General features: G+C 42.3%; 1 protein-coding gene across 2 annotated transcripts in view; it reads left to right on the top strand.

The window, feature by feature from the left end:
- Positions 1-27,123, top strand: part of CDC27 (cell division cycle 27) — a 51,440-nt gene extending 24,317 nt beyond the window's left edge. Inside the window, exons 9-18 of one of the 2 annotated variants that reach the window (XM_021709350.1) lie at positions 4,770-4,869; positions 6,451-6,658; positions 6,871-7,040; positions 9,277-9,429; positions 10,465-10,673; positions 13,956-14,073; positions 16,651-16,779; positions 23,157-23,231; positions 24,522-24,678; positions 26,557-27,123. In XM_021709350.1, the coding sequence (XP_021565025.1) occupies positions 4,770-4,869; positions 6,451-6,658; positions 6,871-7,040; positions 9,277-9,429; positions 10,465-10,673; positions 13,956-14,073; positions 16,651-16,779; positions 23,157-23,231; positions 24,522-24,678; positions 26,557-26,639 (1,402 nt within the window). In that variant the 3' untranslated portion in view covers positions 26,640-27,123. Of the gene's footprint in view, positions 1-4,769; positions 4,870-6,450; positions 6,659-6,867; positions 7,041-9,276; positions 9,430-10,464; positions 10,674-13,955; positions 14,074-16,650; positions 16,780-23,156; positions 23,232-24,521; positions 24,679-26,556 lie in introns of both variants that reach the window. The other variant, XM_008051502.2, reaches the window with a different exon arrangement.
- Positions 27,124-27,762: the final 639 nt, after the last annotated feature.

The raw sequence follows: 27,762 nt of genomic DNA, 5'->3' as shown, positions 1-27,762 counted from the left end.
GTTGCCCGGGCTGATCTTGAACTCCTGGGCTCCAGCGGTTCTCCCACCTCGGCTTCCCAATGTGCTGGGATTACAGGCATGAGCCACAGCACCCAGCCAGGTATAGAATTTCTAATTGACAGGTTTTCTTTTTAAGATGTTGCTTTAGACCAGGCGCAGTGGCTCACACCTATAATCCCAGCACTTTGGGAGGTAGAGGTGAGAGGATTGTCTGAGTCCAGAGATGCAAGACCAACTTGGCGCGACCTCATCGCTACAATAAATCAAAAAATTAGCCGAGCATGGTGGCAGATGCCTGTGGTTCCAGCTACTTAGAAGGCTGAGGCAGAAGAATCGCCTGAACATGCCACTGCACTCTAGCCTGGGCAGCAGAGTGAGACTCCCACTAAAAAAAAAAGATGTTGCTTTGCTGTTTTTTTTGTTTTTTGTTTTTTTGTTTTTGCTTGTATTACTGACAAGAAAGCTGCTGGCATTCTCATTTTTATTCCCTTATATGCAATATCTTTTTTCTGACTTAAGATTTTCTCTTTATTGCTGGTTTGAAACAATTTTATTAGGTTCACTGCTCTACTGTAGTTTTCTTCTTGTTTCTTGGCCTTCCAATTCATTGAATTTCTTGAATCTGTAGGCTTATGGTTTTCATCTTATTTGGCTAACTTTGGCGTGCTATTTCTTCAAATACGTTTTTTGTCTATGCCTTTGTCTCTCCCTCTGAGCCTCAGAATGCATGTATACTGGGTTGCTGGAAGTTGCCCGGCAGCTCACTAATTCTCTTCTGGTGTTGGGTCTAGACTTCTCCTTGTTTCATTCTGCATAGGATGTATTGCATATCTTCAAGTTCACTTATTTTTCTTTGTAGTATCATGTCTGCTATGAATCGCATCCCATTTTTGTTTAATCTCAGACATTCTTTCATCTCATGGCCACCACAGCCTTGACCTGCTGGTCTCAGGTGATCCTTCTGCCTCAGTCTTCCAAGTAACTGGAACTACAGGTGTGAGCTGCCACACGCGGCAAATTTTTTGATTTATTGTAGAGATGCTGTCTCACCAAGTTGCCCAGGCTGGTCTCGAACCCATGGGCTCAGGCAACTCTCACCTCAGCCACCCAAAGTGCTGGTATTATAGGTGTGAGCCACCGTGCCCAGCCTCATCTCTAGAAATTTCATTTCGTTTTCTCTTCAACATGCCCACGATTCTTCCCTTTTGAACATATAGAATGTGCTTCATGTTCTTGCCTACTAAATCTGCTGCTTTGTCATTTCCAGGACTGTTTCTTATTGATTTTTTTCTTCACTGTAGGTCATTTTTTCCCTTCTTCTTTGTATGCCTAGTAGTGTGTGTTTGTTTTGAGTCGGTGTCTCACTCTATCGTCCACGCTGGAGAGTAGTGGCATGATCATGGTTCACTGCAGCCTCGACCTCCTGGGCTCAGGCAGTCCTCCTGCTTCAGCCTCCTGAGTATTTAGAACTATAGACACGTGTCACCATGCCCAGCTTTTTGGGGTTTTTTTTGTTTTGTTTTTTTGTGTTGGAGTCTCACTCCATCACCCAGACTGGAGTTCAGTGGCATGCTCCGGCCACCCTGGTGTTGACCTGCTGAGCTCCCGTGATCCTTCCGCCTCAACCTTCCAAGTAGCTGGAATTACAGGCATGTGCTACCATGCCCAGCTCATTTCTTTATTTATTTATTGTAGAGATGAGGTCTTGCCAAGTTGCCTGGTCTGGTCTTGAACCTGTGGGCTCAGGCAATTCATTTGCCTCAGCCTCTCAGATTACTGGGATTGCAAGCTGAGCCACCAAACCTGGCCTGCTTGTTTGTTTTTAAGAGATGAGGTCTTGCAGCAATACTCTAATGTGATTCTCATGCCAACTTCCAAGACTTAGCACAGACTCTACAGGTTAAGGTCACAGTCCCCAGTTTGAACACTTGTTCACTGGTTGCAGGTGCGGGGTTCCCCAGGCCCACTTGCATTTCTTCTGATCAGCTGGCTACATATTTGAGGGTCCCCACTATCCCCCCCTCCCATGTTCAGTAATTTGCTAAAACAGTTCGCAGAATCCAGGAGAATGCTACACTTAGGATTATAGTTTTATTATAAAGGATACAAGTCTGGCCAGGTGTGGTGGCTCAAGCCTAGAATCCCAGCACTTTGGGAGGCCGAGGTGAGAGGATTGTCTGGGCCCGAGGTGAGAGGATTGCCTGGGTTCTAGACCAGCCTAAGGCAACTTCGCGAGACCTCATCTCTACAATAAATCAAAAAATTATCCAGGCATGGTAGCGCATGCCTATAGTTTTAGCTACTTGGAATGCTGAGGCGGAAGGATTGCCTGAGCCCAGCAGGTCGACGCTGGGGTGGCTGTGAGCGTGCCACTGCATTCTAGCCTGGACAACAGAATGAGACTCCAACTCAAAAAAAAAAAAAGAATACACGTCAGGAACAGACAGATGAAGAGACCCACGGGTGAGGTCAGGAAGGTCCTAGACTCAGAGCTTTTGGGACCTTGTAGTGGGTTAGGATACCTTGCCCTCCTGGGGCATCAGTGTGTTTACAGACCAGGAATTTCAACCACGCTTTGGTGTTCAGAGTCTTCCCTTGGGTTTTAAATTAGGTAGGCATGGTTGATGGAGCCATTGACCACATGACTGTTTCTAACCACCCTCTCCTTCCTGGAGGAGGTCAGGCTGATGTCCTTGACTCAAAGCCCCAATCTCCTAATCACGTGGTTGACCTTTCCAGCACAGCCAGCCCCACCCTGAAACTATCTAGGGGCCCACCATGAGTCACTTCATTATCATAAACTCAGACTGTCCTTGGGGCTGTCCACAAATAACAAGACACGCCCATCACTTGGGGGACTCGGGACAGAGGCCAGGCAAATTTCTTAGTAGGTAACGTTCAACACCTACACCAACCAGTGTTCGACTGAAGACTACAGGTAAACCCCCGTCACATCCTTCTTTGTGGCCCTCTTCTCTCTGGGGCTCTGCCCTGCCAGTCTGGTTGCTTTGGCTTTCTCATCTTCTCAGCATTTCCTGTTGGCACAGGGAGGTCACTGGGCTGTTTGCATCTTCCTTTCCCTGCACAGTGGCCACAAGTACTCCTCAGGCGTGTTACGTTACCCAGTGTCTGAAGACTCTGTTTGGGTTCTAGGTATTTGACGTGGGGGAGCAAGTTCGTTCTACTCCATTGCGACTGACAGCAGCAGTCTGTCCTTTCTGTATAGAAATGTTTAGAAGGATGTCTTACTCTCAGCTCAGTTCTCCAGGAATGTTTTTGTCACTTTCTCCACATAAATTATCCTCCAAAAGTCATTTCTGTACATTTTCCAAAGTATTTATTGATAACTACCAGAACACTTTATATTTTATTTCAAAGCCACAAAATAATTCTGTTGACACAGGCTTTTTAAAAAGTGTTAATGTAACTGGCATGTCATCATCTAGCTGGTAAGCAGTAAAGCTTAACTTCAAACCTTGACATTCTGATTCCAGAGCATACTCATTTCATTGTCAAACTTCTAGCTAAACAGATGCAAATTAAAAGGATTTATGTGTGTGTGTATATACATATATGAGTATAAATGCCTATTATATGTGTGTATATTGCAAAGAACATGAAAATACATATCTCTCTTCTTTTCAGAAGCTTCTTTGACCCAGATTCGTAACTAGCAGTATAAATGACACATAGTTGTTTCTATGAAGTAAAGTTTATTATACTTCTAAAAATGAATTGGCCAACCCAAACAACTTTGCTTGCTAAAATTCCTACATTGGCGCTTTGTCTTTTGAAAAGATTACAGATATCCCTAAACATTATTTGCTCACTGGTCAGCAACTCTTTTATTTTCAAGTTTCTTTGACGCCAGGCATGATGATTCATAGCTGTAATCCCAGCTCTTGGGGAGACCAAGGCAGGAGGATCACTGGAGGCCAAGAGTTCGAGACCAACCTGGGCAATATAGCAAGACCCCATCTCTACAAAAAAATTATAAAAAATATTAGCCAGGCGTGGTGGTAGGTGGCTGTAGTCATAGCTACTCAGGAGATTGAGGCAGGAGGATCACTTGAGCCCAGGAGTGCAAGGCTGTGATGAGCTATGATCATGCCACTGCGCTCATTCCTATGTGACAGAGCGAGACTCCATCTCAAAAAAAAAAATTAAACTCAGGTAATTAGAAGAACTTCCTATAAATTATTGTAAACTATATAAACAGTTTAGTCCATAAACTAACTTTCAATTAGATCTCTCGGGTCTTCATTTTTCTTGCTTTCTAAGATTGGGATTCTCCTATCTTATTGTTTGTCTTTAAAATAAAATTATGTCCGAGTGGTTATCACACTCCTTTTGTCCTAAACAGGATAGGCTTTTGATATAGCTCTTTGAATTTACTACAGGGAAATAACTTCTCTGCTGTCACCTGTTCTGCTGCTTTGTTTGTTGACGGACACCCCACCCGGGGACTGCCCATGCTGCCCTTATCCTTCACATGCAAAGGAAGGTGGAAACACTCGGTCTGTGGTTGTACTTGCCATATGTTGACCCAGATTGTAGGTGGCTGCTTTTAGTTCAAAAGAGCAATTTCAGGAGCATGGAGATCTGTGCTCTCCTGGGGTTGCATAGAGGGGCCAGAGAAGGATGGGCCAAGCTATCCATGTTAGAGTACTTACTAGCTAATGCATATTTTTTAATGTGCCTGAATTGAAGCAGTGGCTAATGGTCATAAACTGAGTGAAAAATGCATGTCTTCCTTTGTAATTTTCTAGTACTACACCTCAGGTATTGAGCCCCACTATCACGTCTCCCCCAAATGCACTGCCTCGAAGAAGTTCACGGCTTTTTACTAGTGACAGTTCTACAGCCAAGGTAACCTCACGACTTCTGCGTGTCACGTTTACTTCATACTTCTCCCTAGTGTTCACTGATGACTCTGTCTCTAATAAGTAAAGAAACATTTAGGGTTTTTAAAATTATTTTAATTTTGAGAGCTATCTATACATTTTTGTGAATTTTCTTGACTCTTTGAAAAATATTCTCTAATATTCTTTAAATTATAGCATTATAACAGTGTATAACAAACAGATCAGTGGTTATCAGGAGCTAGGACTCGGGGGAGAAGATGACAAGGCATAGCACCGAACAATTTCTTTATGGCGGTTAATTACATGAATTCCTTCGTGTAATAAGATTTCATAGAACTGTATATATACATGTACATAAGCGTTCATATAAAAACTGATGGACTCCAAGTAAGGTCTGTAGTTCAGTTTATAGCATTGTACAATTGTAGTTTATTGGGTGTGATGCTGTACTGTGGTTATGTCAGATGTTGTCACTGAGGGAAGAATGAATGGAAATTCTCTGTATTTTTTACGCAACTTCATTTGAGCCTAAAATTATTTCAGAATAAAAAGTTAGGGGCTGGGCGCCATGGCTCACACCTGTAATCCCAATACTTTGGGAGGCCTAGGCAGGAGGATTGCTTGAGGCCAGGAGTTCAAGACAGCCTGAGCAATACAGTGAGACCTCAGCTCTACAAAAAATTAAATTAAAAAGTTATCCAGGCATGGTGGCAAGTGCCTATAATCTTAGCTACTCGGGAGACTGAGGCAGGAAGATCACTTGGGCTCAGGAGTTCAAAACTGCAGTAAGCTATGATCATGCCACTGTATTCCACTCCAGCCTGGGTGAAAGTGTGATTGATACCCTATCTAAAATAAAGGTTTTTAATATTAGAGGGCCTCATTATGCCTTTGGTAAATTTTCTTGGTCCATTGACAAATATTATGAACAATCTTTACCTTTGACATATCCATATTAACAATTGTATGACTCTGAGGCAGTTAGATAGTATTATTTCTATTTATTTTCTTATTTTTAAATAAGTGAGGATGCTATACTTGCAGAAGAGAGCAATGCTTTATGCTGTCATACCTTACTCTTTTTTTTTTTTTTTTTTTTTTTTGAGTTGGAGTCTCACTCTGTCGCCCAGACTGGAGTGCAGCGGCCGCTCCCGGCCACCGTAGCCTCGACCTGCCAGGCTCCGGCGATCCTTCCGCCTCAGCCTTCCAAGTAGCCGGAATTACAGGCATGCGCTACCACGCCCGGATGATTTTTTGATTTATTGTAGAGATGAGGTCTCGCTGCCCAGGCGGGTCTCGAACCCGCGGGCTCAGGCAATCCACTCACCTCAGCCTCCCAAAGGCGCGGGATTACAGGCTGAGCCACCGAACCCGGCTACCTTACTCTTAATGTAGTTTATGTTCAGAATTATTATATTTAAAGTTCAATGGCTTTGAAGACTTTTTATTTTTATAAAATTTCTTCTGGAAAATATAGATATAATCAATACTGTACATTTATTTCATATCTAATACTTGAGAAAGGGTTGTGGGAAGTCTAAAACACATGAGTATAACAAGTGTGGCACTCCCCCCCCCTTTACAGGAAAATAGCAAAAAATTAAAAATGAAGTTTCCACCTAAAATCCCAAACAGAAAAACAAAAAGCAAAACTAATAAAGGAGGAATAACTCAACCTAACATAAATGACAGCCTGGAAATTACAAAATTGGACTCTTCCGTCATTTCAGAAGGGAAAATACCCACGATCACCCCTCAGATCCAGGCGTTTAATCTGCAGAAAGCAGCTGCAGGTCTGTTTTAAACGCTTGATGTCTTCCTTGCTTTTTATTTTTATTGTGTACTCGTTGTAAGTAAGTTTGTTTGTGTTCATTGCAGTGCTTTCGTTGTCTTCTTTATAGACGTTGGAATGTGTAATGGATTAGTTTGCACTTAGCCTTCCTAGAAAACCAAACTGTTTGATTGTGTTTTTTTCTTTGTCTACTGTATTGTTTTCTCCTAGAAGGTTTGATGAGCCTTCTTCGTGAAATGGGGAAAGGTTATTTAGCTTTGTGTTCGTACAACTGCAAAGAAGCTATAAGCATTTTGAGCCACCTGCCTTCTCACCACTACAATACTGGCTGGGTACTGTGCCAAATCGGAAGGGCCTATTTTGAACTTTCAGAGTACATGCAAGTAAGTATAGAAAATGGTTACCTCTGCCTCTCTAGAGATCATAGAGCTTGAAGTAAAATGAATGCCCATGCTTGAGAAGGCTAGGTCTAAAAAATGAGCATTTGTTATGTAATGTCTAAATATTGACTTTCTCAGTATTTATAATTTGTAGATCCAGTTCTTTCTTGTGTAAAGGGCAGTTTATATTTTTAGGAATTTCTTGAGATAGACTTACAGAGAACCATGTCGTCAATACATTCCTGCGTGGACTGTAACCTACCGAATTGGATCTGAAAATACGTGTTTACCGTGTAATAGATTCTTAGAATGTGAATTTTTTCTACACTATGCAGTTACTTAGTGGGATGAATTTTTGACTTTAATATGTTCTGTAAACCTAAAGAATGCTGTGAAGAAAATTGTATTTAATCAAGGACACAATATTCTTATTATAAGACTTTTATTTTAATTTTAATTAAGTTTGTTGCTAAATTATTGTTTCTAACAGAAAAGGAGAGGGTGATTAACCTGAAGCCAAAGAAAATTATGACTTCCAACTTAAATTACCTCTCAGCAATCCTTCCCAAAGCATTTTGTCCCACCCCTAAACTTAAAATATAAAAATCTGTAAGAAGTCTGTATATTAATAAAATATCTCTGATGTGGGTTAAAGTTGGTATGAGGCTACCCTTGCTTAATGTACTTCCAGTTCCCTTATTGAGTGTATATTTCAGTGCAGCCTATGTCCTCACCGCTTTTCCAGACTCTGCCATAGGGCTAGTCAGACCATTTGTCTCCGAGGAGCTTGTGCCTGGTAAGAGACAGATTGTGTGTAAGTGTGCAAGGACAGGTAGCAGTAAGTCACATGAAGAGGATGAAAGTTGGGCAGGGAGCTGGGGACAATGAAGGATGGTGCTGCTGTTACATCTAGGGTAAGTGTTCATCGAGGCAGAGACTGAATGTGTAGGATTCCTCTCCAGGTAATTTTGAAGAGAACGCTGTGGACAGAAATTCTTACTTACCGCTAAAAGCCCCATGTTTAGCTTGTGACCCCATATTGGTACACAGTGTTTACTCAGGCAAGAGCTATGTTTGGAAAGCCTTTCTAAAAGTTATTTCTAGTTTATTGTTTTGCAGGTCCTGTAACATACATACGTTTTGTTGTTTCCCCTAGTTGTAGGTGGTGACTCAAGTATTTAACTCAAGAAAGTCTTTGTTTCACCTTAATTTCCTGAGTTTTCCCCCCCGTTTTTCTTTTTGTCTATGCCATAATCATTTTTCAAAGAAGACAATAAATTCTGAAAAATTTGAAACCAAAGTTACCTGTGTTTGGTTAGGGCTGTCATCTCATAGCCATGCCTATTTGAAAAACTTATCTTAACAACTTTTAAGAGATTTCAAGGAAATTGCAAATCCTCATGCTAGGTACATATGGCCATCTCTTTGACTTAAGTGCCTTGTTCTATAAATGTTCTTTCCTTATATATTCTGACACCTTTATTTCATTAAGAGCAGTCGAGATATTCTTTAAACTGCATCTTGAGAATTCTGAACTTACTAAGTCGATCAACTAGGAAACTGGTTTGTTTTATGTAACCTGAAGCCTCGCGCTTTAGGGGTAGAGAGGAGCACTGGCAGCGGTGCGTGTGATGACACCAGCTAGCTGAGGAGTGACCCTGAGTTGGGAGTGCTGCAAGGAAAGGGCTGCTGGCAGCTGAGGATGGGGCTCCTGGCAGGTGCTTTTGGGAGGGTGTGCCCAGGGTCCCTGTGCCATGGCCTGGTAGCCATCTTATAACCTGCTTCTTCCCTCAAGTTTTTAACACAAGCTCTCAAAGTCAGTGAAAAATAGCTTTTATATCACAGAAGTTATCTCCTGTCATCTGTCCTGGGAGCATTATTCTGTAAAGCCGTTATTAGAACTCAGAAATGCATTTTGTAAGAAAATATTGACTTGTCTTTTACATTGTAACTTTGTGTAGATTTATCATCTATCTTTTGGTAAAAACTTAAGTTCTCTTTTTAGAGTTCTTGTTCTGACTTTGACTTGCTTATAAAGACAGGGTTAGATGTGACTGTGATTGCATCAATATTTGACCTGCCGCAGGAGAATGTTCAGTGTATCCTTACTCATCCACCTAAAAGCCATAGTACAAAATAGCATTTAGGTCCTGTGGAGACAGCAACCGGTGATTTCCCTATATATATAAGTTGTGTCAACTGTTTTCTCTTAGTAGGTTTTGTTTGTTTGTTTTTTCAGGCTGAAAGAATATTCTCAGAGGTTAGAAGGATTGAGAATTACAGAGTGGAAGGCATGGAGATCTACTCTACCACGCTTTGGCATCTTCAAAAAGACGTTGCTCTTTCAGTTCTGTCAAAAGACTTAACAGACATGGATAAGAATTCACCAGAGGTGTGTTAGCCAAAGTCGTCTGCTTACATAGTTGCCTTGTGCTCACCTTAAAAGATGGAGATAACCTAGATGTTCAAGCACTATTTGGTATCTTTCTCTCTAGGCAGGGCTCAGAGAAGAAGAGAAAGTCCTAGAAAAGTCACAAGGCAGACAGTTAATCCAGGATTGTTCCAGATTTGACTGCATTAAAGTTGCTGTTGTCACAAAGATTAGAGTTCATTGAGCAGAGTTTATATGGATTGAAAAAATGACAAATTTGAAATGGAAATAAGTTAGTACTGTCATTTTGAGACATAGGCACAATTAATTTTCGTGTTCCAGTCTTCTAAGGATTGTATCCCAGCATGTCACAAAAAGACTCAGTTACATGTCTGTAATACGTCTAAGCTCAGAATCAAATATAGTCAGTTCCCCTCATGATATTCCATAGTCACCATGAACACTGGTTTAGTGATACCAAACCATTGCTTCTAGGGGAAATGTAAGAGAGGAAAAGAAATGATAGATCATAATCATGAAGCTTGGGAACAGTACATGCTGTTGGACTGTTCTATTTTACAAATGAGAAAATGAGATTCAGAGTGTTGAGGCGACTTGCCTACAGCCACCCTACTAAAAGGGGCCAGCAGTGGACTTGAAGCTCTGTCCAACTGATGCAGAGTGAGCTTCTTGCACTGCACTGGGCTGCGCCTGCAGTCTGTCATCTATCATTGCTGTCATGGAGCTGACACAGGCAGGCAGGGTCTCCTCGCTGGCCCTGAGATGAGAACACGCCTTGGAGCAACTCAGAGGTTGAGCTGCCCAGGACATGTAAGTGCTGCTCGTGTCAGTTTTGGTTTCACAAATGTGTACAGCAAGCAGGCATATCTACAGCCATGGAAGCCATGACCAATCAAACAACTGTTGGTCCACTAAAGCTCTTCTGTCTTTGTCTGTTCTAAGTGGAGTCTGAGGCTTGATTTTAGTCAGAGATTTGGTTTAGGTAGAAAAAAGAAAACTTTAATTGTGTATTTTTTTTTCTTTTCATTTTTTAAGGCCTGGTGTGCTGCAGGGAACTGTTTCAGTCTACAACGGGAACATGATATTGCAATTAAATTCTTCCAGAGAGCTATCCAGGTTGATCCAAATTATGCTTATGCTTATACTCTATTAGGGCATGAGTTTGTGTTAACTGAAGAACTGGACAAAGCATTAGCTTGTTTTCGAAATGCCATCAGAGTCAATCCTAGACATTATAATGCATGGTAAGTACTCACAAAGCCACAGACTCATGCTGGCACTGGCGCTCAGTCGTTTTCCTTGTTAGATACCTCTTTGTTGTCATGGATTTGGTTACTGATACTTAAGATGGTACTTATTGGTCAAAACTTCAAAACAAAATGTTTTCATGTGAAATGCAGCCTTTAACAAACTCTTAAATTAACTAATGATAATGGAATACTCAACAGTCCCAGCCTTGTCTTCTACCAGACTTTTGCAAATGCTGTAGTTGGTTTTGTCACCTGATTTACTTTTTCTTATTACACTGAAGTGGGATTAGGATAAAAAGTGGCTGAGAAAGTAGAGAGGAATAGTATAATTCACTTAATGGATAATAGAAAATAAACATCAGAGAATCTACTAATTGTTGCTCTTTGACAGCATTCCAGTTTATTATTAAGAACTCTGTTCCAGCCAGGCACAGTGGCTCACACTTGTAATCCCAGCATTTTGGGAGGTGGAGGCAAGAGGATTGCCTGAGCCCAATAGGGCAACAGGGCAACATTGTGAGATCTCATCTCTACAATAAATAAAAAAATTAGCCGTTCATGGTGGCGCATTCCTGTGGTTCCAGCTACTTGGAAGGCTGAGGTAAAAGGATCGCCTGAGCCCAGCAGGTCAAGGCTGTGGTGGCCTTGAGTGTGCCACTGGCACTCCAGCCTGGGCGACAGAGTGAGACTCTGACTCAACAAAACAAAAGAGAGAACTCTGTTCTACTGCATTAAGTGGTACTCACCTTTTTTGTACTTGTGCATAAGTAGACAGGAAGCTACTACCTGGCTCATGTTGTTATCGAACGAATAAGATACGGAAAAGTCTGTTCCTGTTTCTGCCTCAACATCATATTGACTGCTGACATTTATCGTACTTTTCTGGAATGACTTAATAGTTTAAATCTCAAGAAGAAATATAATTCTGAAATCTAGCTTTTTTGCATAGTATCTCTTGTTTTAATTATGATAGTTGAGTTTTATCATTCTATTGTCACTAAATCTGAAGCATTAAATTACTAATACATTTTTTTATTTGTATGTATATGATTTTTAATGAGACTGTATCTCATTTCTAAGTAGTAGTTACATTGCCTGAAAGATGGCCAAAAAAAAAAAAAAAAGCTAGCTTTTGCATAAAGGATGCTATAATGGGTTTTGGAGACTCCGGGTTAGGGGAGGAGGTTGGGCGGCTGAAAAGTCTCCTCTGAGTACTGTGTGTGCAGGTGGGGGGGGGAGCACACTTACAGCCCAGACTTCTTTGCTGTTATACAGTGCGGCCGTATAACCAACAACAATCTGTACCCCCTAAAGTGATTGAAAGAAAAAGAAAAAAGCTAAAAAATATATTAACAATAAAGAAATGCTAGCTTTTGTGGACATGAAACAGTCAAGCTTGCCAACACTGCCTTCTCTCCAGGTAGATGTAAGTTTAAGAACTCCGTTCTTGGCCATTGCCTTGCTAAGCTATGGCCAGGCCATATTTTCTTAAGCTTTGGCCCCCTTCCCTACTTTGGAGAGGTGAATCACCTCTTTCTCTCTCTAATTTTCTTTCAAATCTAAAAAACAAAAAAAGAACTTGGTTCTTAATAGGGCTTATGTCACTTTTTTTTTTTTTTGAGTTGGAGTCTCACTCTGTCGCCCAGACTGGAGTGCAGTAGCTACTCCCGGCCACCGCAGCCTCGACCTGCTGGGCTCCAGTGATCCTTCCACCTCGGCCTTCCAAGTAGCTGGAACTACAGGCGCACGTTCCCACGCCTGGCTGATTTTTTGATTTATTGTAGAGATGAGGTCTCGCTGCCCAGGTGGGTCTCGAACCCGCGGGCTCAGGCAATCCACTCACGTCAGCCTTCCAAAGGCGCGGGATTACAGGCTGAGCCACTGAGCCCGGCACTATGTCACTTTTTAAATACATAGTGTCTGCTGATTTGCAGTAGTTGCAGTCTTTAAAAAATTACAGTATCAGAAATTGTGTTGAAAGGAGGATTGTTCAGACTGGCAAGATTTTACTGGAAGGAACTTAAATACTGAGGTGTTTAGGTAACTAACTAAACACTGAGCAGATTTCTTATTCTGACTCCAAAGTAAATAACCTTTCTATTATTACCTCCTTCACTGTCATTGTCACAATGTTTTATGGCTTTCTCCGTAACACTATTATAATGATAAATAAAGTCACTCACATAAAGCAGATATGATGTGGTTTTCCTACTTCTTTTGGTATTTATCATCAATATCTAGTGATGACCAAGAGAGGTCTGTAAAGTAAACCCTCCACACTGTGTTCACTTGACATTTTGAAAATGCAAGAGGAATGCCTGTATAGCAGCCTAATGCACTGTGACACAGCCTTTACAGATTACCATCCTGAGGTCTGCAAGCATTGGAGCACCCTTGGAGAATAGTAGACAGAGGGAAGGGAAGTCGAGCATGGTGTGCTGTCATTCTAGTGCTGTATTTTTTTTATTTTTTATTTTTGAATTGGAGTCTCGCTTTGTCGCCCAGGCTGGAGTGCAGTTGGCATGCTCATGGCCACCTCAACCTCAACCTGCTGGGCTCAGGTGATCCTTCCACCCCAGCCTTCCAGGTAGCTGGGACTACAGGCACGTGCTACCACATCTGGCTAATTTTTTTATTTGTTGGAGAGACGAGGTGTCGCCAAGTTGCCCAGGCTAGTCTTGAACCCCTGGGTTTAGGCAGTCTTCTTACCTGGCTTCCCAAAGTGCTGGGATTACAGGTTTGTGCCACCACGCCCAGCCTAGTGCTATATGTTATATATGCATTAGACAAAGAACATGGAGATTGTATGTTAGGAGCTCAGGCTGAGTCACAAAGGAAGGACCTGGCCGGAATCCTTATTAGCTGAGTAGCTCTAAGGGAGTTATTTCACTTCTCTAAGCTTCAGTTTTCTGATTTGAAAACCTGTAGCCTTGATTCTTCTGGGATTAAATGATTTAGCAAAGTTCTAGCTACACACATAATAACCACTGGGTAAAAATGAGCTATTAGATCTAGATTGAAGCCATGAAGTCAAGGATGTGATTTCTTATTTCCCCATTATCATAGTTTCGTTTGATTGATCTGATTTGTTGTTTTTACTTATAAAAGTGGCTCTTGTAAAATGTTTTAATGATTTTATCATGACTGATGCTGTTTTCCTTCTCTCTAAGAATATCACCATTTTTCTACTTATTGTAAAATGCCAGATTTCATACTTACCCTTTTACTAGCAACCAAAAGTTTATATCCCTAAAATTATACTTTTATAACATACAGGTATGGTTTAGGAATGATTTATTACAAGCAAGAAAAATTCAGCCTTGCGGAAATGCATTTCCAGAAAGCACTTGATATCAACCCTCAGAGTTCAGTTTTACTTTGCCACATTGGAGTAGTAAGTAGCTTCCTAAATATTATTACTCTATTAGTCTCCCTCTTGTGATATGCTTGCTGTTGACTTAATTGCTGTGATGGAAATTGGGGCTTTTACCCTTGTTGTTGAAACAGTATCCTGAAGTCTTTTTCAACCTTTTTGGCTTGGCGTAAGGGAGTATGATGGACATGCTCTTATCTTTTGGGAAGGTCACTTAATTTCTTTGAACTTCTGGTCTATGAATGACACCTTGCGTGGCTGATAGGATTGATGTGACTCAGATGACATATTTTATATTTTTGAAAGCATTTTTTCGTATGTTAATATTTAGCCCCTAAATTAAATAAGTAATATTTTAAGGCAAGTGGCTTCCTGTACTTAAGCTTCTCAGTGACACAGATACATCACAACTAATTAAAATTTTTATAAGGCCATGTGGATTATCATTTTTGTATTTTTAGCATATCTGATAATAAGTTGTACTTTATAAGAGAAATATATGTGTATGTTTGTTTGCTTTTTAAAATCTCATTTATTAGTTTTTTTATAAGCATGGTGCCTCAGGTTTTTATTCTCACCTTCCCTCCCTCCTTCTCCCTCTGCTCCTTCCCTGTCTCTTCTTTTTTTTCTTAGGCTCTTGTGAGAACTGGCATATTATGTTAGTTTGGAATGTCTTTTTTTTTTGAGTTGGAGTCTCACTCTGTCGCCCAGACTGGAGTGCAGTGGCACACTCACAGCTACCTCAGCTCGACCTGCTGGGCTCCAGCGATCCTTCCGCCTCAGCCTTCCAAGTAGCCAGAGCCATAGGCGCGCGCTACCACACCCAGCTGATCTTTTATTTATTGTAGAGACGAGGTCTCGCCAAGTTGCCCGGGTGGGTCTCAAATCTGCGGGCTCAGGCAGTTCACTCACCTCTGCCTCCCAAAGTGCTGAGGTTACAGGCTGAGCCACTGAGCCCAACCTGGAGTGTCATTTTTGTGGGGGAGGAAGAATTCTAGTTATTTATCAACCACTGAAATTGATCATGATAATTTTCTTAAAAGTTGGCTTGGTTACTTTTTATAGTTAGCTACTATGCAAAAAAAAAGTAGGCATTTTTCTAAAGCTATTGTGGAACAGATTTTAAAGTTATGAATGGTTTATTGGAAAAGGTTTTAAGGCAAGAGAGTATGTTTTTCTCTTAGGTAACCAGTATTTAGGGTCTCAGTCCTGTGGATAGAATATTTGGCCACATATGATAATAACCTTCTGCAAAGATCATCGCATAGATGAGTTTAGCAACCTGATGTTAGCAGTACCTGCTCTCAAATTCTTGTGATAGTGATATTTGTTAAAGTTCTATGGCCAAACCATTTGCCCCACTGGATTTTTTAATATATAATTCATCTAAGAAGAACATAGCAAAATATGAATACTTGAATGAATAGGAACGCTTGGTACTTTTTTAATCTTTAAAATTTTAAGTTATATAAAATACCTTAAGTTATTTACTTCTCAGTATTAGAGAGCAATGATTTTCAATTATATGAAGCAGGAAAGTGATTTTTAAAATAAATTTTTAGGCCTGGCATGGTGGCTCAAGCCTGTAATTCAGCACCTTGGGAGACCGAAGTGAGGGGATTGCCTGAACCCGTAGGTTTGAGACCAGCCTGGGCAAATTGGCAAGACCTCGTCTCTACAATAAATCAAAAAATTAGCCAGGAGTGGGCGCGTGCGCCTGTAGTTCCAGCTACTTGGAAAGCTGAGATGGAAGGATCACCTGAACCCAGTGGGTTGACACTGGGTTGACCATGAGCGTGCCACTGCACTCCAGCCTGGGCAGTGGAGTGAGATTCTGACTCAAATAAATAAATATTTCTAAAATAGGTGAAAATATAATTGTTCTGAGTGAAACTTGGTCGGTAAACTGTGTTCTTTGATTGAACACAGTTTTACAAAGTTTAATATTTGGAAGATCATAATACAAGAAATTCCCAGCAAACAAGTTCTGTTCTGAGTGTTTGTAAGTCCAATTCATTTTAAGTTCAACAAAGTTAGCCTAGGTATCCAACTAACACAATCAGTATAGTACTGTATGTATTTAACAGGCTATACTGCCACCTGGTGGAGAGAAAGAATACATTTAAAAAGCCCTTGTGCATCATTAAAGTTCGCAACTTGAGGGTTTGTAGGTAGGGGGCTCACTAAAAATCTGTTAAAATGTATTGTCTGTCTAAATAGTATAAATTTTTCTTGTGAAGGAAAAACTAAGGTTTTACTTGTCTCTTAGAACAAAGGTAACCAAATATCTGCTCTAAAAATAGAATCTTGATGGTTATTATGGACACATCATGGTGGATTAGGAGCCAGAGAACCTAGGTTTTTCCCAGAGCAAATTATTTAAGATCCCTGGGCTTCAGTATTTTCATCTTTAAAGTGAAGCAGTTGAACTAGAAATGGAAGAGATTTTCAAGATAATTTATTAATCATTAATCAATACTAAGTCCCCTTAACCCATTGAACAATCCAGCCATCTGGTTGTGGTTTTGAGCCCCACTGGCTCTCACCTTTATTTACAAACACCAAGAGGAAGCATCAGCATGATTTTTTCTCCTATAGGTTCAGCATGCCCTGAAGAAATCTGAGAAGGCTTTGGATACCCTAAACAAAGCCATCGTGATTGATCCCAAGAACCCTCTATGCAAATTTCACAGAGCCTCAGTTTTATTCGCAAATGAAAAATATAAGGTAAGCTGCATATCTTAATTATATATTGTATTGCTTAGGTTGTCCCTTATTTTAATAAACTAAAAGTTATTTATACTTTAACTTTAGTCTGAGACAGTTCAATTTCCCTGTTTTTAATGGTGTTAATTTCTTTGTTGTTGTTTTACTTCCTCATAAAGTACTCATAGGAAGGATGGGCGTGTGAATATTTAGGAATACATGGTCATCCTTGTAAAGAGGGGATATACGAGGGGGGACCCAAAAAACCCAGAAGGTATTTATAAAAATTGTGTATTTATTCTTACACATTTAAACTTCAGTCACCTTCAGAGTACTTTCTGTTTGATGGCATATACCTGTCGAGGTGCTTTTTCCACTACTCAAAACAGTTTTTGAACTCATCCATTTCGATACCTTTTATGTTTCTGTCATCTTTCGTTTCCCTTTGAGGACTTTTTTCCATCAGGTGAATAGGAGGGTGGGCACAGGAGTCATACCGTCTTGGTCAAAAACTGCTGAACACTCAGTACTTCGTGGGCAGGTGTGCTCATAAATCACACATCATGAAATGGGCAAATGCGTTGAAAGAATCTCCCCCCAAAATTAATTGAAGCTGAACGCAGCCCTTCACAGCAACACTATCTGGTCCATGGATGCCGATGACTTCCTAGAACACTCACGTAGCAGGGGAAGCCTGGACTGCAAGGGGCCTGCCCTCCAAAAGATAACTCTGGGTTTTTTGGATAAACACTTATACTGTCAAGAAGGGATATAACTGCCTTATATAGAAAGGCTGTTGTTTTTATCATGGAGTTCTCTTAAAGATAAGGCCTGACCGGGCACAGTGGCTCAAGCCTGTACTCCCAGCACTTTGGGAGGCTGAGGCGAGAGAATTGCCTGAGTCCAGGGATTCGAGACCAGTCTGAGCAATTTGGTGAGACCTCGTCTCTCTACAATAAATAAAAAAAAATTAGCCGTGCGTGGTACACACACCTGTAGTTCTGGCTACTTGGAAGACTGAGGTGGAAGGATCACCTGAGGCCCATCAGGTCGACGCTGGTGTAGCTACGAGTGTGCCACTGCACTCCAGTCTGGGTTACGGAGTGAGACTCCAACTCAAAAAAAAAAAAAAGGTAAGACCTAAGCTCTCCTCTTAGGACCAAAATCAGTGAACAGATGGTAAGTGAATGTATGTGCATTAGTCAACAAATTCTGAGTAGCTACTGTGTATCAGGCATTAGGGATAGTGACAAGTAAGGCAGTCATGTTTCCTGCCTTTGAGGAGCTTACCGTCTAGTTTACCCCTCTAGAGAAAACAGATATTAACCAAATAATCACAAATAATATGAATTAAGTTCACAAAGGGGAAGGGAGTCATGAGTGCTTCTAACAAGGGGATGAAGTCTAGTCCTATCTGTCTCTCTCTTTACTTCTCCCTCTGTCAAGTTAACATATCCTTGGCCTGGAAAAGTATTAAGGAAAGAAGATAAGAAAAACGGAGAAGAAAAAGGAGATGTGGGATTTTTGTTACTCTCCAATCATAAACTGAATCCAAAATTTTGACTTAATGGTCAAGTATCTTTTGTAACAAATTCAGGCTCTTACTAAAAAGAGTAGAAACTTGATTTTTAAAAAAAATTACCCCAAGTTTAAGTACTCAGAAAAACCTGGGCCAAATAATCCATTTTAGTAGACTCTATCCCTAGAAATCTAGTCTTCTAGTACACATTGAAACTTGCTGAAATTGAAAAATACCAAGCCGGGCTCGGTGGCTCAGCCTGTCATCCCACGCCTTGGGAAGCTGAAGTGAGTGAATTGTCTGAGCCGGCAGGTTCAAGACCCATCTGGGCTACTTGATGAGACCTCATCTCTACAATAAACCCAAAAATTAGCCGGGTGTGGTAGTGCGCACCTGTAGTTCCAGCTACTTGGAAGACTGAAGCAGAAGGATCGCCGGAGCCCAGCATGTCAAGGCTGTGGTGGCCGGGAGCGGCCACTGCATTCCAGTCTGGGCGACAGCTTGAGACTCCAACTCAAAAAAAGAAAGAAAGAAAGAAAAAAAATACCAAAACAGTGATAACTTTTTAAAAGACTAATGAAGGTGTAAGAAAGAATTAAATATATACTTTATTCTTTGTCATTTATTCAGTAATTCTTTTAGTTTTACTCTATTTTCTTTATGAAAAACTGGATTTCTAGTCCTACTGTTTATGTCATCTTAAAAAACCTTCTTTAGGCCGGATGCAGTGACTCATGCCTATAATCCCAGCACTTTGGGAGGCCGAGGTGAGAGGACTGCCTGAGCCCACCGGTTCAAGACCAGCCTGGGCAACTTGGCAAGACCTCTTCTCTACAATAAATCAAAAAAAATTAGCCAGGCATGAGAAATAAGCACAGGGAGAGGGAGCTTGAGGAAGGTGTGATGAACAGGAAGCAGACTGCCCTTTGGGCTTAGGAAGCTTATAAACCCTGTAGAGGTGGAGAGAGCAGTTAAGTAGTTAACTGGAAGGATTGCAGCTGCTGTGGGCCCTTCAGGGAGAAAGAGCAGCTCAGGAAAACTCCGAAGGCGGACCTTGGGCAGTGAGGAGCCAATGGGTTTTTGCTGAGTGCTTTCCAGGCATTGTGCTCAGCACTTCACGGCACATTATGTCATTTATTCTTCACAACCCTCAATGAGCATGTTACTGTTAAAATCATCTGTCTGAGCCAGGCTTGGTAGCTCAGCCTGTAATCCCATGCTTTGGGAGGCTGAGGTGAGTGGATTGCCTGAGCCCGTGAGTTTGAGACCTGCTTGGGCAACTCGGCGAGACCTCATCTCTACAATAAATCAAAAAATTAGCAGGGCGTGGTAGCACATGCCTGTAGTTCCAGCTACTTGGAAGGCTGAGGTGGAAGGATTCCCTGAGTCCAGCAGGTCGAGGCTGTGGTAGTGCCCTCCAGCCTGGGTTAGAGTGAGACTCCAACTCAAAACAAGCAAACAAACAAAACTTTCTTTTAGGCTGGACATGGTAGTTCATGCCTGTAACCTCAACACTTTGGCAGGCCCAAGCGAGAGGATTGCTTGAAGCCAGAAGTTGGAGATGAGCCTGAACAGCATAGCGAGACCCATCTCCACACAATTAAAACGAGTTAAAATTAAAATTTAAGAAATTAAATACAATAAACACTTTTCAACTTGTTACACTCTTTGAGATACTATAATTGTAATTCAGTATTTGCTGTTCTGTTTTTGCTCTATTGTACTTTTTTATATATGTACATAGTCAATTTCTTAAGTTGAATGGATTCAGCGTTTGTTATTCTCGAAGCTGTTTAATGCCAACACACCTACCTGGGTGTGCTGTGTACATCAGCCCCCTTGCTTCAAGGAGCCCGAGCTCTAACCGGGTCGGTTATCTGGGCTGTGACCTACAGCTGTAGCCCCTTTGGGAGCTGAGCTCGGGGTTTGGCTACTAAGTTTCTGAGATGTTCTGGCTCCAGAATGGAGATAAGTGCCATAAAAGGTTGCTGCGACCTCTCTGAGACTGAAGCACTGCTAGCCATTACCTCACTTAGTATGCTCACTGACATCCAATCACTGAACCCTTGACTTTTAAGGCAGAAGCCAGACCTGGGGTGTGTGTTAGACACTGCTTCTCAGTGAGTCTTAAATTAGACGTCGAGGCTAGGAAGAGGTGTGATGGCTGCATGGAGTTTTGATGGCAGCTGCAACGAGCAGTCGCAGGACACATCCGCCTGCAGTGTGCATGTTGCAGCCGCAGAGGAGGACTGGGCTGTATCACCTAACCCACATTGCTCTCTCTCTCTTTTTTTTTTTGAATCAGGGTCTCACTCTATTGGCCAGGCTGGAGTACAGAGACACTAACACAGCTCATTGCAGCCTCCAAAGAGCATCCTCCTGCGTTAGCCTCCCAATGTGTAGCTGGGACTACAGGTGAATGTCACCACACCCAACTCATTTTTGTTTTTTTGTGGACAAGGTCTGATGAACATTTCTTTAAAGTGGCTGGATGCAATGGCTCATGCTTGTAATCCCAGCACTTTGGGAGGCCAGGGCAGGAGAATTGCTTGAGCCCAGGAGTTCAAGACTAACCTGTGCCACGTAGCAAGACCTTGTCTCTACAAAAATACAAAAATTAGCCAGGCATGCTGGCACACACCTATAGTTGCAGCTACTCAGAAGTCTGAGGTGGAAGGTTGACCTAGGCCGAGGAGATCAAGGCTGATATGAGCCATGATCATGCCACTTCACTTCAGCCTGGGCGACAGAGACCCTGACTCAAAAAAACAAAACTAAGCTGGGCTTGGTGCCTCAACTAAGCTGTAATCCCGTGCCTTTGGGAGGTTGAGGTGAGTGGATTGCCTGAGCCTGCGGGTTCGAGACCCACCTGGGCAACTTGGCAAGACCTCATCTCTACAATAAATCAAAAAAAAAAATCAGCTGGGCATGGAAGCGCATGCCTGTAATTCCGGCTACTTGGAAGGCTGAGGCGGAAGGATCGCCGGAGCCCAGCAGGTCGAGGCTGCAGTGGCCGGGAGCAGCCACTGCACTCCAGTCTGGGCGACCAAGTGAGACTCCAACTCAAAAAAAAAAAAAAAACTAAACAAAACTAAAACTAAACCAAAGTTTTATACCAAATAAAGAAGTTCCCTCAGGCTACATAAATTCATGATCCTGATACCTTCACTAGCTACCATCTGTGGTCACTGCTTTTGCTCTTTTTATCTTTTGACTTTTTTAATGAAAGAAAAATGTTTTTTACAAAAAATTTAAATAAGATAAGAATGTAGAGAATAAAAGTTGAGTGTGCCTCAAAAGCTTACCCTCCAGGGAGGAGCACCATTAACAGCTCAGAACATGCTCCCTCATGTGGTGTCCTCAGTGTTTGTCTATTTTCCATTGCGTCTAATAAAGCAGAACAGCAGAACAATGCAGTCGCAGCACCATGGCCTGTTGGGGATGTCCATGCCCCACCCAGGCACCTGGATGTGCAGCCTCCATAGTGGGAGACTCGGGGTGTGAGTAGAGCCCAACCTCGAGATGGGGAGTCCCTAGATTGTGTGTTTGTCTTTTTTTTTTACCTAACTTATACTGGCTTTTCTTTTACTACGAAGAGGTATAGAGGAGAACACAGAAAACAGATGGCTTCTGTGGGCATTCAAAGGAAATGAAGTGTAAACTTGGTGAGGTTAGAGAAGTCAAGATACAGCAGAAGCCACTGTGTGAGACATGGATGCCTCCTGCCCCACCCCGTCCTGAGGGCGGACCACCCCACCCTGCTTACATTCACATATGTAATATGGTCTGCCAGGAAAGAAAGGGCAGTGCATGTGCTCACGGGAATCGCCTTGTGAGGTATGCTCACACCCACATCGCTGGACTGCGTGGGGTTCCATGTGTGTTGGCACAGGAGGCATGGTGCCATGCATCTCGGTTTCGCTTTTTTTCTTTTACACTCAGTTGAGCACCTGCAGACCTGTTACTCCATGGAGGATGGATGATCAGTGGTGAGGCTGTGATTAGATGCCTTTACTGCTTTGAGTGTTTCACAGTAACAATGGTCATGTTGGGCCAAGTGTTCTCAGGAGGATGAATCTATCACTGGGACACTTTTATGGTGTGGGCTGTGGAGTCCTGGGACACTTTGGTGGTGTGGGCTGTGGAGTCCATGGCCACATGCACTTCTGTCGTCATGGGTAACGCTGAACTATGCTCCACGTCACTCATGCTGACTTTATGTGACATCAGATGATTCTTTTCCATGTCCATGAACTGGGTGAAAATCGGGACAGCATCTAGTTTGGGAGCCAGTTTTATTTTTAATGATGGTATCTCTCCTTTACCTGTAAGTCTAGTTCTTTCTCTTGCATTTCTCCCTAATCTGCCAGTCCTTTAGCAGTGATCGGAAGATGACTAGACAGTTGAACTCAGGTTGGAGGGTTATACTTCACTTCTTAGTTAAAATCTGACAGGTTGGTGTCCAAAGCTTGGTGTCTGCATCAGGGAGTAGGTGCAGCCAGGTGTGGCTCAGTTTCAAGGCGCTTGCACACACATCCACACACCACATGATGTGGTGGTGGATATGTTAAATAAAATGGTGACAGAAGCAAGGGTTGTCAACACCTGCACATTTCACAGAGAGGGTGTGTGTGTGTGTGTGTGTGTGTCTGTGTTTTCAGTGTTCTCTGGTAAATGCCTGCCATTTCTTAGTTCTTAAGGTTTTTAAAGTATTTTTCATTTCATTTTCACAACAGGAACTGGTGCAATAAGGAAGTATTTTAAGATGTAGTTGGCTTTTGTTAGATGATTTGGGAAATAAATAAAAACACTTGCATAGTCAAAATTTTGTAAAATTTTGCTACTCTAAGGTTGGATTTTTTTTTTGTGCCTTTTTCAGTCTGCTTTACAAGAACTTGAAGAATTGAAACAAATTGTTCCCAAAGAATCTCTCGTTTACTTCTTAATAGGAAAGGTAAAGACTGGGGCTGGGTCTTACACTGTGACTTCCTTAGCAAATTCTAACTTTTATATTTTCTAAGAATAAATGTAAGGCTTATTCGAATAGCATCTATTAAGCAGATTCACCTAGAGCTCTGGCTTAAACTGAGAACTCTGGGAATGGTGGTTTTAGTTCTCACATCTAGGAAGGTGCTATCCTAATGAAGGAGCGAGAGCACACATGTCCTGTCCTCCCCTTGTGATGGCATTAGAAGTACACTGAGACTGGGCTCGGTGGCTCAGCCTATAATCCCAACACTCTGGGAGGCCGAGGCAAGTGGATTGCCTGAGCCCGCAGGTTTGAGACCAGCCCAGGCAACTTGGCAAGACCTCTTCTCTACAATAAACTCAAAAAATTAGCCGGGTGTGGTAGCGCATGCCTATAGTTCCAGCTACTTGGAAGGCTGAGGCAGAGTGATCACCTGAGCCCAGCAGGTTGACGCTGGGGTGGCTGTGAGCATGCTACTGCACTCCAACCTGGGCGACAGAGTGAGACTCCAACTCAAAAAAAAAAAAAAAGGAAGTACACTGGTACCTGCAGTCGGAGGCCTATACCGAGTTCCTGAGACTACTCTGTGGAAAGCCCTTAGCTTCCGATTTCCAATTAACTACTTAGAAATCTCCCAGCAGAAGAACACTAATGGCACTGTGTTGTCTTGATTAGAGGAAATAGTTTCAAAGATTGCCAAGACCACTAGTCAGTCCTTTACAAACTGGACCTTGGATGCCAGTTGGCTAAGGTATCTTGAAACCATGGACAGGTATTAAGAGTTGATAGTGCTCCATTTAAAATCACTGTAGCTGGGCATGGTGGCTCACGCTTGTCATCCCAGCACTTTGGGAGGCTGAGGCAAAAGGATCACCTGAACCCAGGAGGTCAAGGCTATGGTGAGCCCTGAGTGTGCCACTGTACTCCAGCCCGGGTGACATAGTGAGACTGACTCAAAACAAATCACTGCAAATGAATGTTAATTAAGCAGCTTGTAGTCCATTTATTTCCATTACCATTGTTCGAGTGAGACTGATTGGAAACTCACTACCTGAAAAGAGGCAAGGGATTCTGAAAACAGTGTCTAAGCATGTTAGCAACAATGTCCAAACTCAGAAACTGGCAAGAGTTCATCTGTAGGGTGAAAATGACCTACCTGTCAGAGTGGGTGTGGGGCACATAAATCAAGGGCCTGGTTTAAATTATAAGTGTTTAGGGCTTTGTAGTTGAAGCTCACAACTTAATGAAAAATGTAGTGCTGCTGTTTATTTTCAGGTTTACAAGAAGTTAGGGCAAACGCACCTCGCCCTGATGAATTTTTCTTGGGCTATGGATCTAGATCCAAAAGGAGCCAATAACCAGATCAAAGAGGCAATCGATAAGCGCTATCTTCCTGATGATGAGGAGCCAATAACCCAGGAGGAGCAGATTAGTAAGTATCACTTACTATAATATGATTCCAAGTATTCAGATTCATAAGTATCACACATACGATTCTGAGTACTCAGAAAGCTACTGAAGGATCTGTTGGCTGTTCTTTTGTTCATTTTTGTAACTGTGAGGTTTAACTCTTTATACCAAATGGAATTTTAGGGAAACTGAGCAGGGTGATGTGATAACAAAATGCTTGTGAAGCCAGGTAACTCGTCTCAGTTCTGGATCTAGTTTGCTGTATGACTTTGATAAATTCATTGCTGATTTTTACCTGGGCCTCAATTTATGTTCGAACATGTAACCAGTATCTCCTTATCTACTCTGAAGCAGGTAAGAATGTAGTAGGGAAATGAAGTTGATAGTATATGTTGAAAACATTCTAGTGGCTACGTGAATGAGTAATAACTGTGCATGTTTTAAAGTACTGACAAATGATGACTGGGGACAGTGACTCAGGTCTGCAGTCCCAGCACTTTGGGAGACCAAGGCAGGAGGGTCACTGAGGCCAGGAGTTCAAGACTAACCTAGGCAACATAGCAAGACCTCATCTCTACAAAAAATAATAAAGAGCAAAGTATTGACTGACCTGTAGTAGTGGCTATTCAGGTTCTCTGTAGCTCCTGCAAATCTAACATCCAAATAGTTGCCTAATAAATCTAAATGTAGGGTTTAGGAAGGAAAGGAAGGGGGAGAGAGAATTATAGCGGAGACATTGAATGCTCCATCCCTGCACTGAGTGTGCCTTCAGATAAGAAAGTGGGAACCGCCGGGCTCTATGGCTCAGCCTGTAATCCCGCGCTTTGGGAGGCTGAGGTGAGTGGATTGCCTGAGCCCGTGGGTTTGAGACCTGCCTGGGCAACTTAGCAAGACCTCAACTCTACAATAAATTAAAAAATAAGCCGGGTCTGGTAGCGCGCGCCTGTAGTTCCGGCTACTTGGAAGGCTGAGGTGGAAGGATTGCCGGAGCCCAGCAGGTCGAGACTGCAATGGCTGGGAGCAGCTACTGCACTCCAGTCTGGGCAACAGAGTGATACTCCAACTCAAAAAAAACCCAAAAAACAAAGTGAGAACAAAGGCTTACTATATCAGCACCATATGATAGGAGACAGGTGACATTTCTGATAAGATGAATTCTGGTTCGATGTCTTTGTTCCAGAAAATTTGGTGAAAGACTTTAATTAAAATTATAATTCCTAGCCGGGCTTGGTGGCTCAGCCTGTAATCCCACGCCTTTGGGAGGCTGAGGTGAGTGGATTGCCTGAGCCCGCGGGTTCAAGACCCGCCTGGGCAGCGAGACCTCATCTCTACAATAAATAAAAAAATCAGCCGGGCGTGGTAGCGTGAGCCTGTAATTCCAGCTACTTGGAAGGCTGAGGCAGAAGGATCGCTGGAGCCCAGTAGGTCGAGGCTGTGGTGGCCGGGAGCGGCCACTGCACTCTAGTCTGGGTGACAGAGTGAGACTCCAACTCAAAAAAGGAAAAAAAAAGTTATAATTCCTGTTATCCCAACAAGCCTTTTTATACTTACAGCTGTATTTTGTATTTCGTGGACCAGCAGGCAAGTAGTCTCAGTGGTGGGGGGCTGGGGACATATCAGTCTCTTATGTCGTGGAGAACTAGCCAGTTCCAGATCTCAAGGAGGGAGTACGGAGTGCTGGGAGAGGCCGTGTGGTTCATTAAAACCTTAAAGATAAATGCAGTAAATGAATTTTCTCAGACCTGTTATAAAATAAGGAACTTTAATTGCATTTTACTAAAGGATCCAGGCTCTGTAAAGGCCTTTGTTTAGGGTTTTGCCTCTGAATGTAACACAGTTCTCCTCGCCTGTTTTTGTGAACCAACACTCCTTACTGTGGATGTTTGCTTGATTTTTAAAGTGGGAACAGATGAATCCCAGGAGAGCAGCATGACGGATGCAGACGACACACAGCTTCATGCAGCTGAAAGCGATGAGTTTTAACTCTCAGAAGCGAGGCTTTTGCGACTGGATGTGTGACTAGTGCTGACGTCTCTTGTCCCTCCATGTCCCGCGTCGTCAGTCTGGAGCCGGCAGTGTCACCATCCATCCCTTATGCCATGTGTGTGCCACTTTCATTGGACCCTGACTGTACCCAGAATGAAAGGCAGTGCAATATTGAGCTGCTAACAAGACTGGCTCTTTCACCAGTACGAATGACAATATAGGGGTGGGGGGAGCTTTCTTTTCTTTTTTTTTTTTTCTTTAATCTCCCTTTATTGGAAAACTATCATGGAAGGAAGAGTTGTTTTCTCTTGGAGGAACTGTTAGCTGTGGAAAGTAGTGATGAACCAGAATTTCTTGGTCGTTTTCCAAAACTGTGTTTTTATTTGCTTCTGTTCCTGAGTAACAGAGTGACTGGCCTTCATTTCTAGGCTCTTCAAGAATGGGGTAGCAAGTGCCAGACGGAACAATAAAGACATTGCCTGTAACAGTGGTTGCCAAGGAATGTACGTTACCTTAACTTGCAGTGTCTGTAAACAGACATTATGGGCACACTGGGACTCGTGTCTAGGAATCAGATATCCCTCCATGCAGTGTACGCTTGTTCTTGGCAAGAACGCTTTCATGTCTCACCAAGAATTTTAATTTATTCATCTTGTTTCAAAGTATTGATCATTGTTGTCTTGGTATTGCAGACTTTAAAACTGGTCCTTACCATGTTGCCTCTTCTCTTTGAGCTCTGTGGGGTCCCCTGTAGCATTCGAGATGTTGGGGTGGGTCCCCCCTGAAAAGCCAAAACTCTGCCCTTAAGATCATCGATGTTCACCTTAGAATCAGGATGAGGACTCTCAAGTGTAAGAGATCATGGTAGTGAAAGCCTTAATACAATCAGAATTGTGCTGTAACCTTGAATCTATATTTGTTCAAGAAGTATCCCCTTGGCGTTTCTGAGTGTTTCAGCAAAGTGGAGGAATGTACAGTTACATTTGGTTGAGGTCATTGCCATTCTCTCTGACTCTCTGCTTCAGATTATTTTCAGCAGTATGAGTCACCAAAACGCTTACTAAGAGTGATCGGGTTTAGGATATTGGAAATTTTTAACTTGGGGGAAAAAAACATTCTT

Source organism: Carlito syrichta, unplaced genomic scaffold (genome assembly GCF_000164805.1).
Source record: "Carlito syrichta isolate Samal-C Ts95f unplaced genomic scaffold, Tarsius_syrichta-2.0.1 Scaffold179606, whole genome shotgun sequence".
Classification (NCBI taxonomy): domain Eukaryota; kingdom Metazoa; phylum Chordata; class Mammalia; order Primates; family Tarsiidae; genus Carlito; species Carlito syrichta.
Note: the sequence above shows the minus strand (reverse complement) of the source record. Positions and strands in the feature narration are given on the sequence as shown.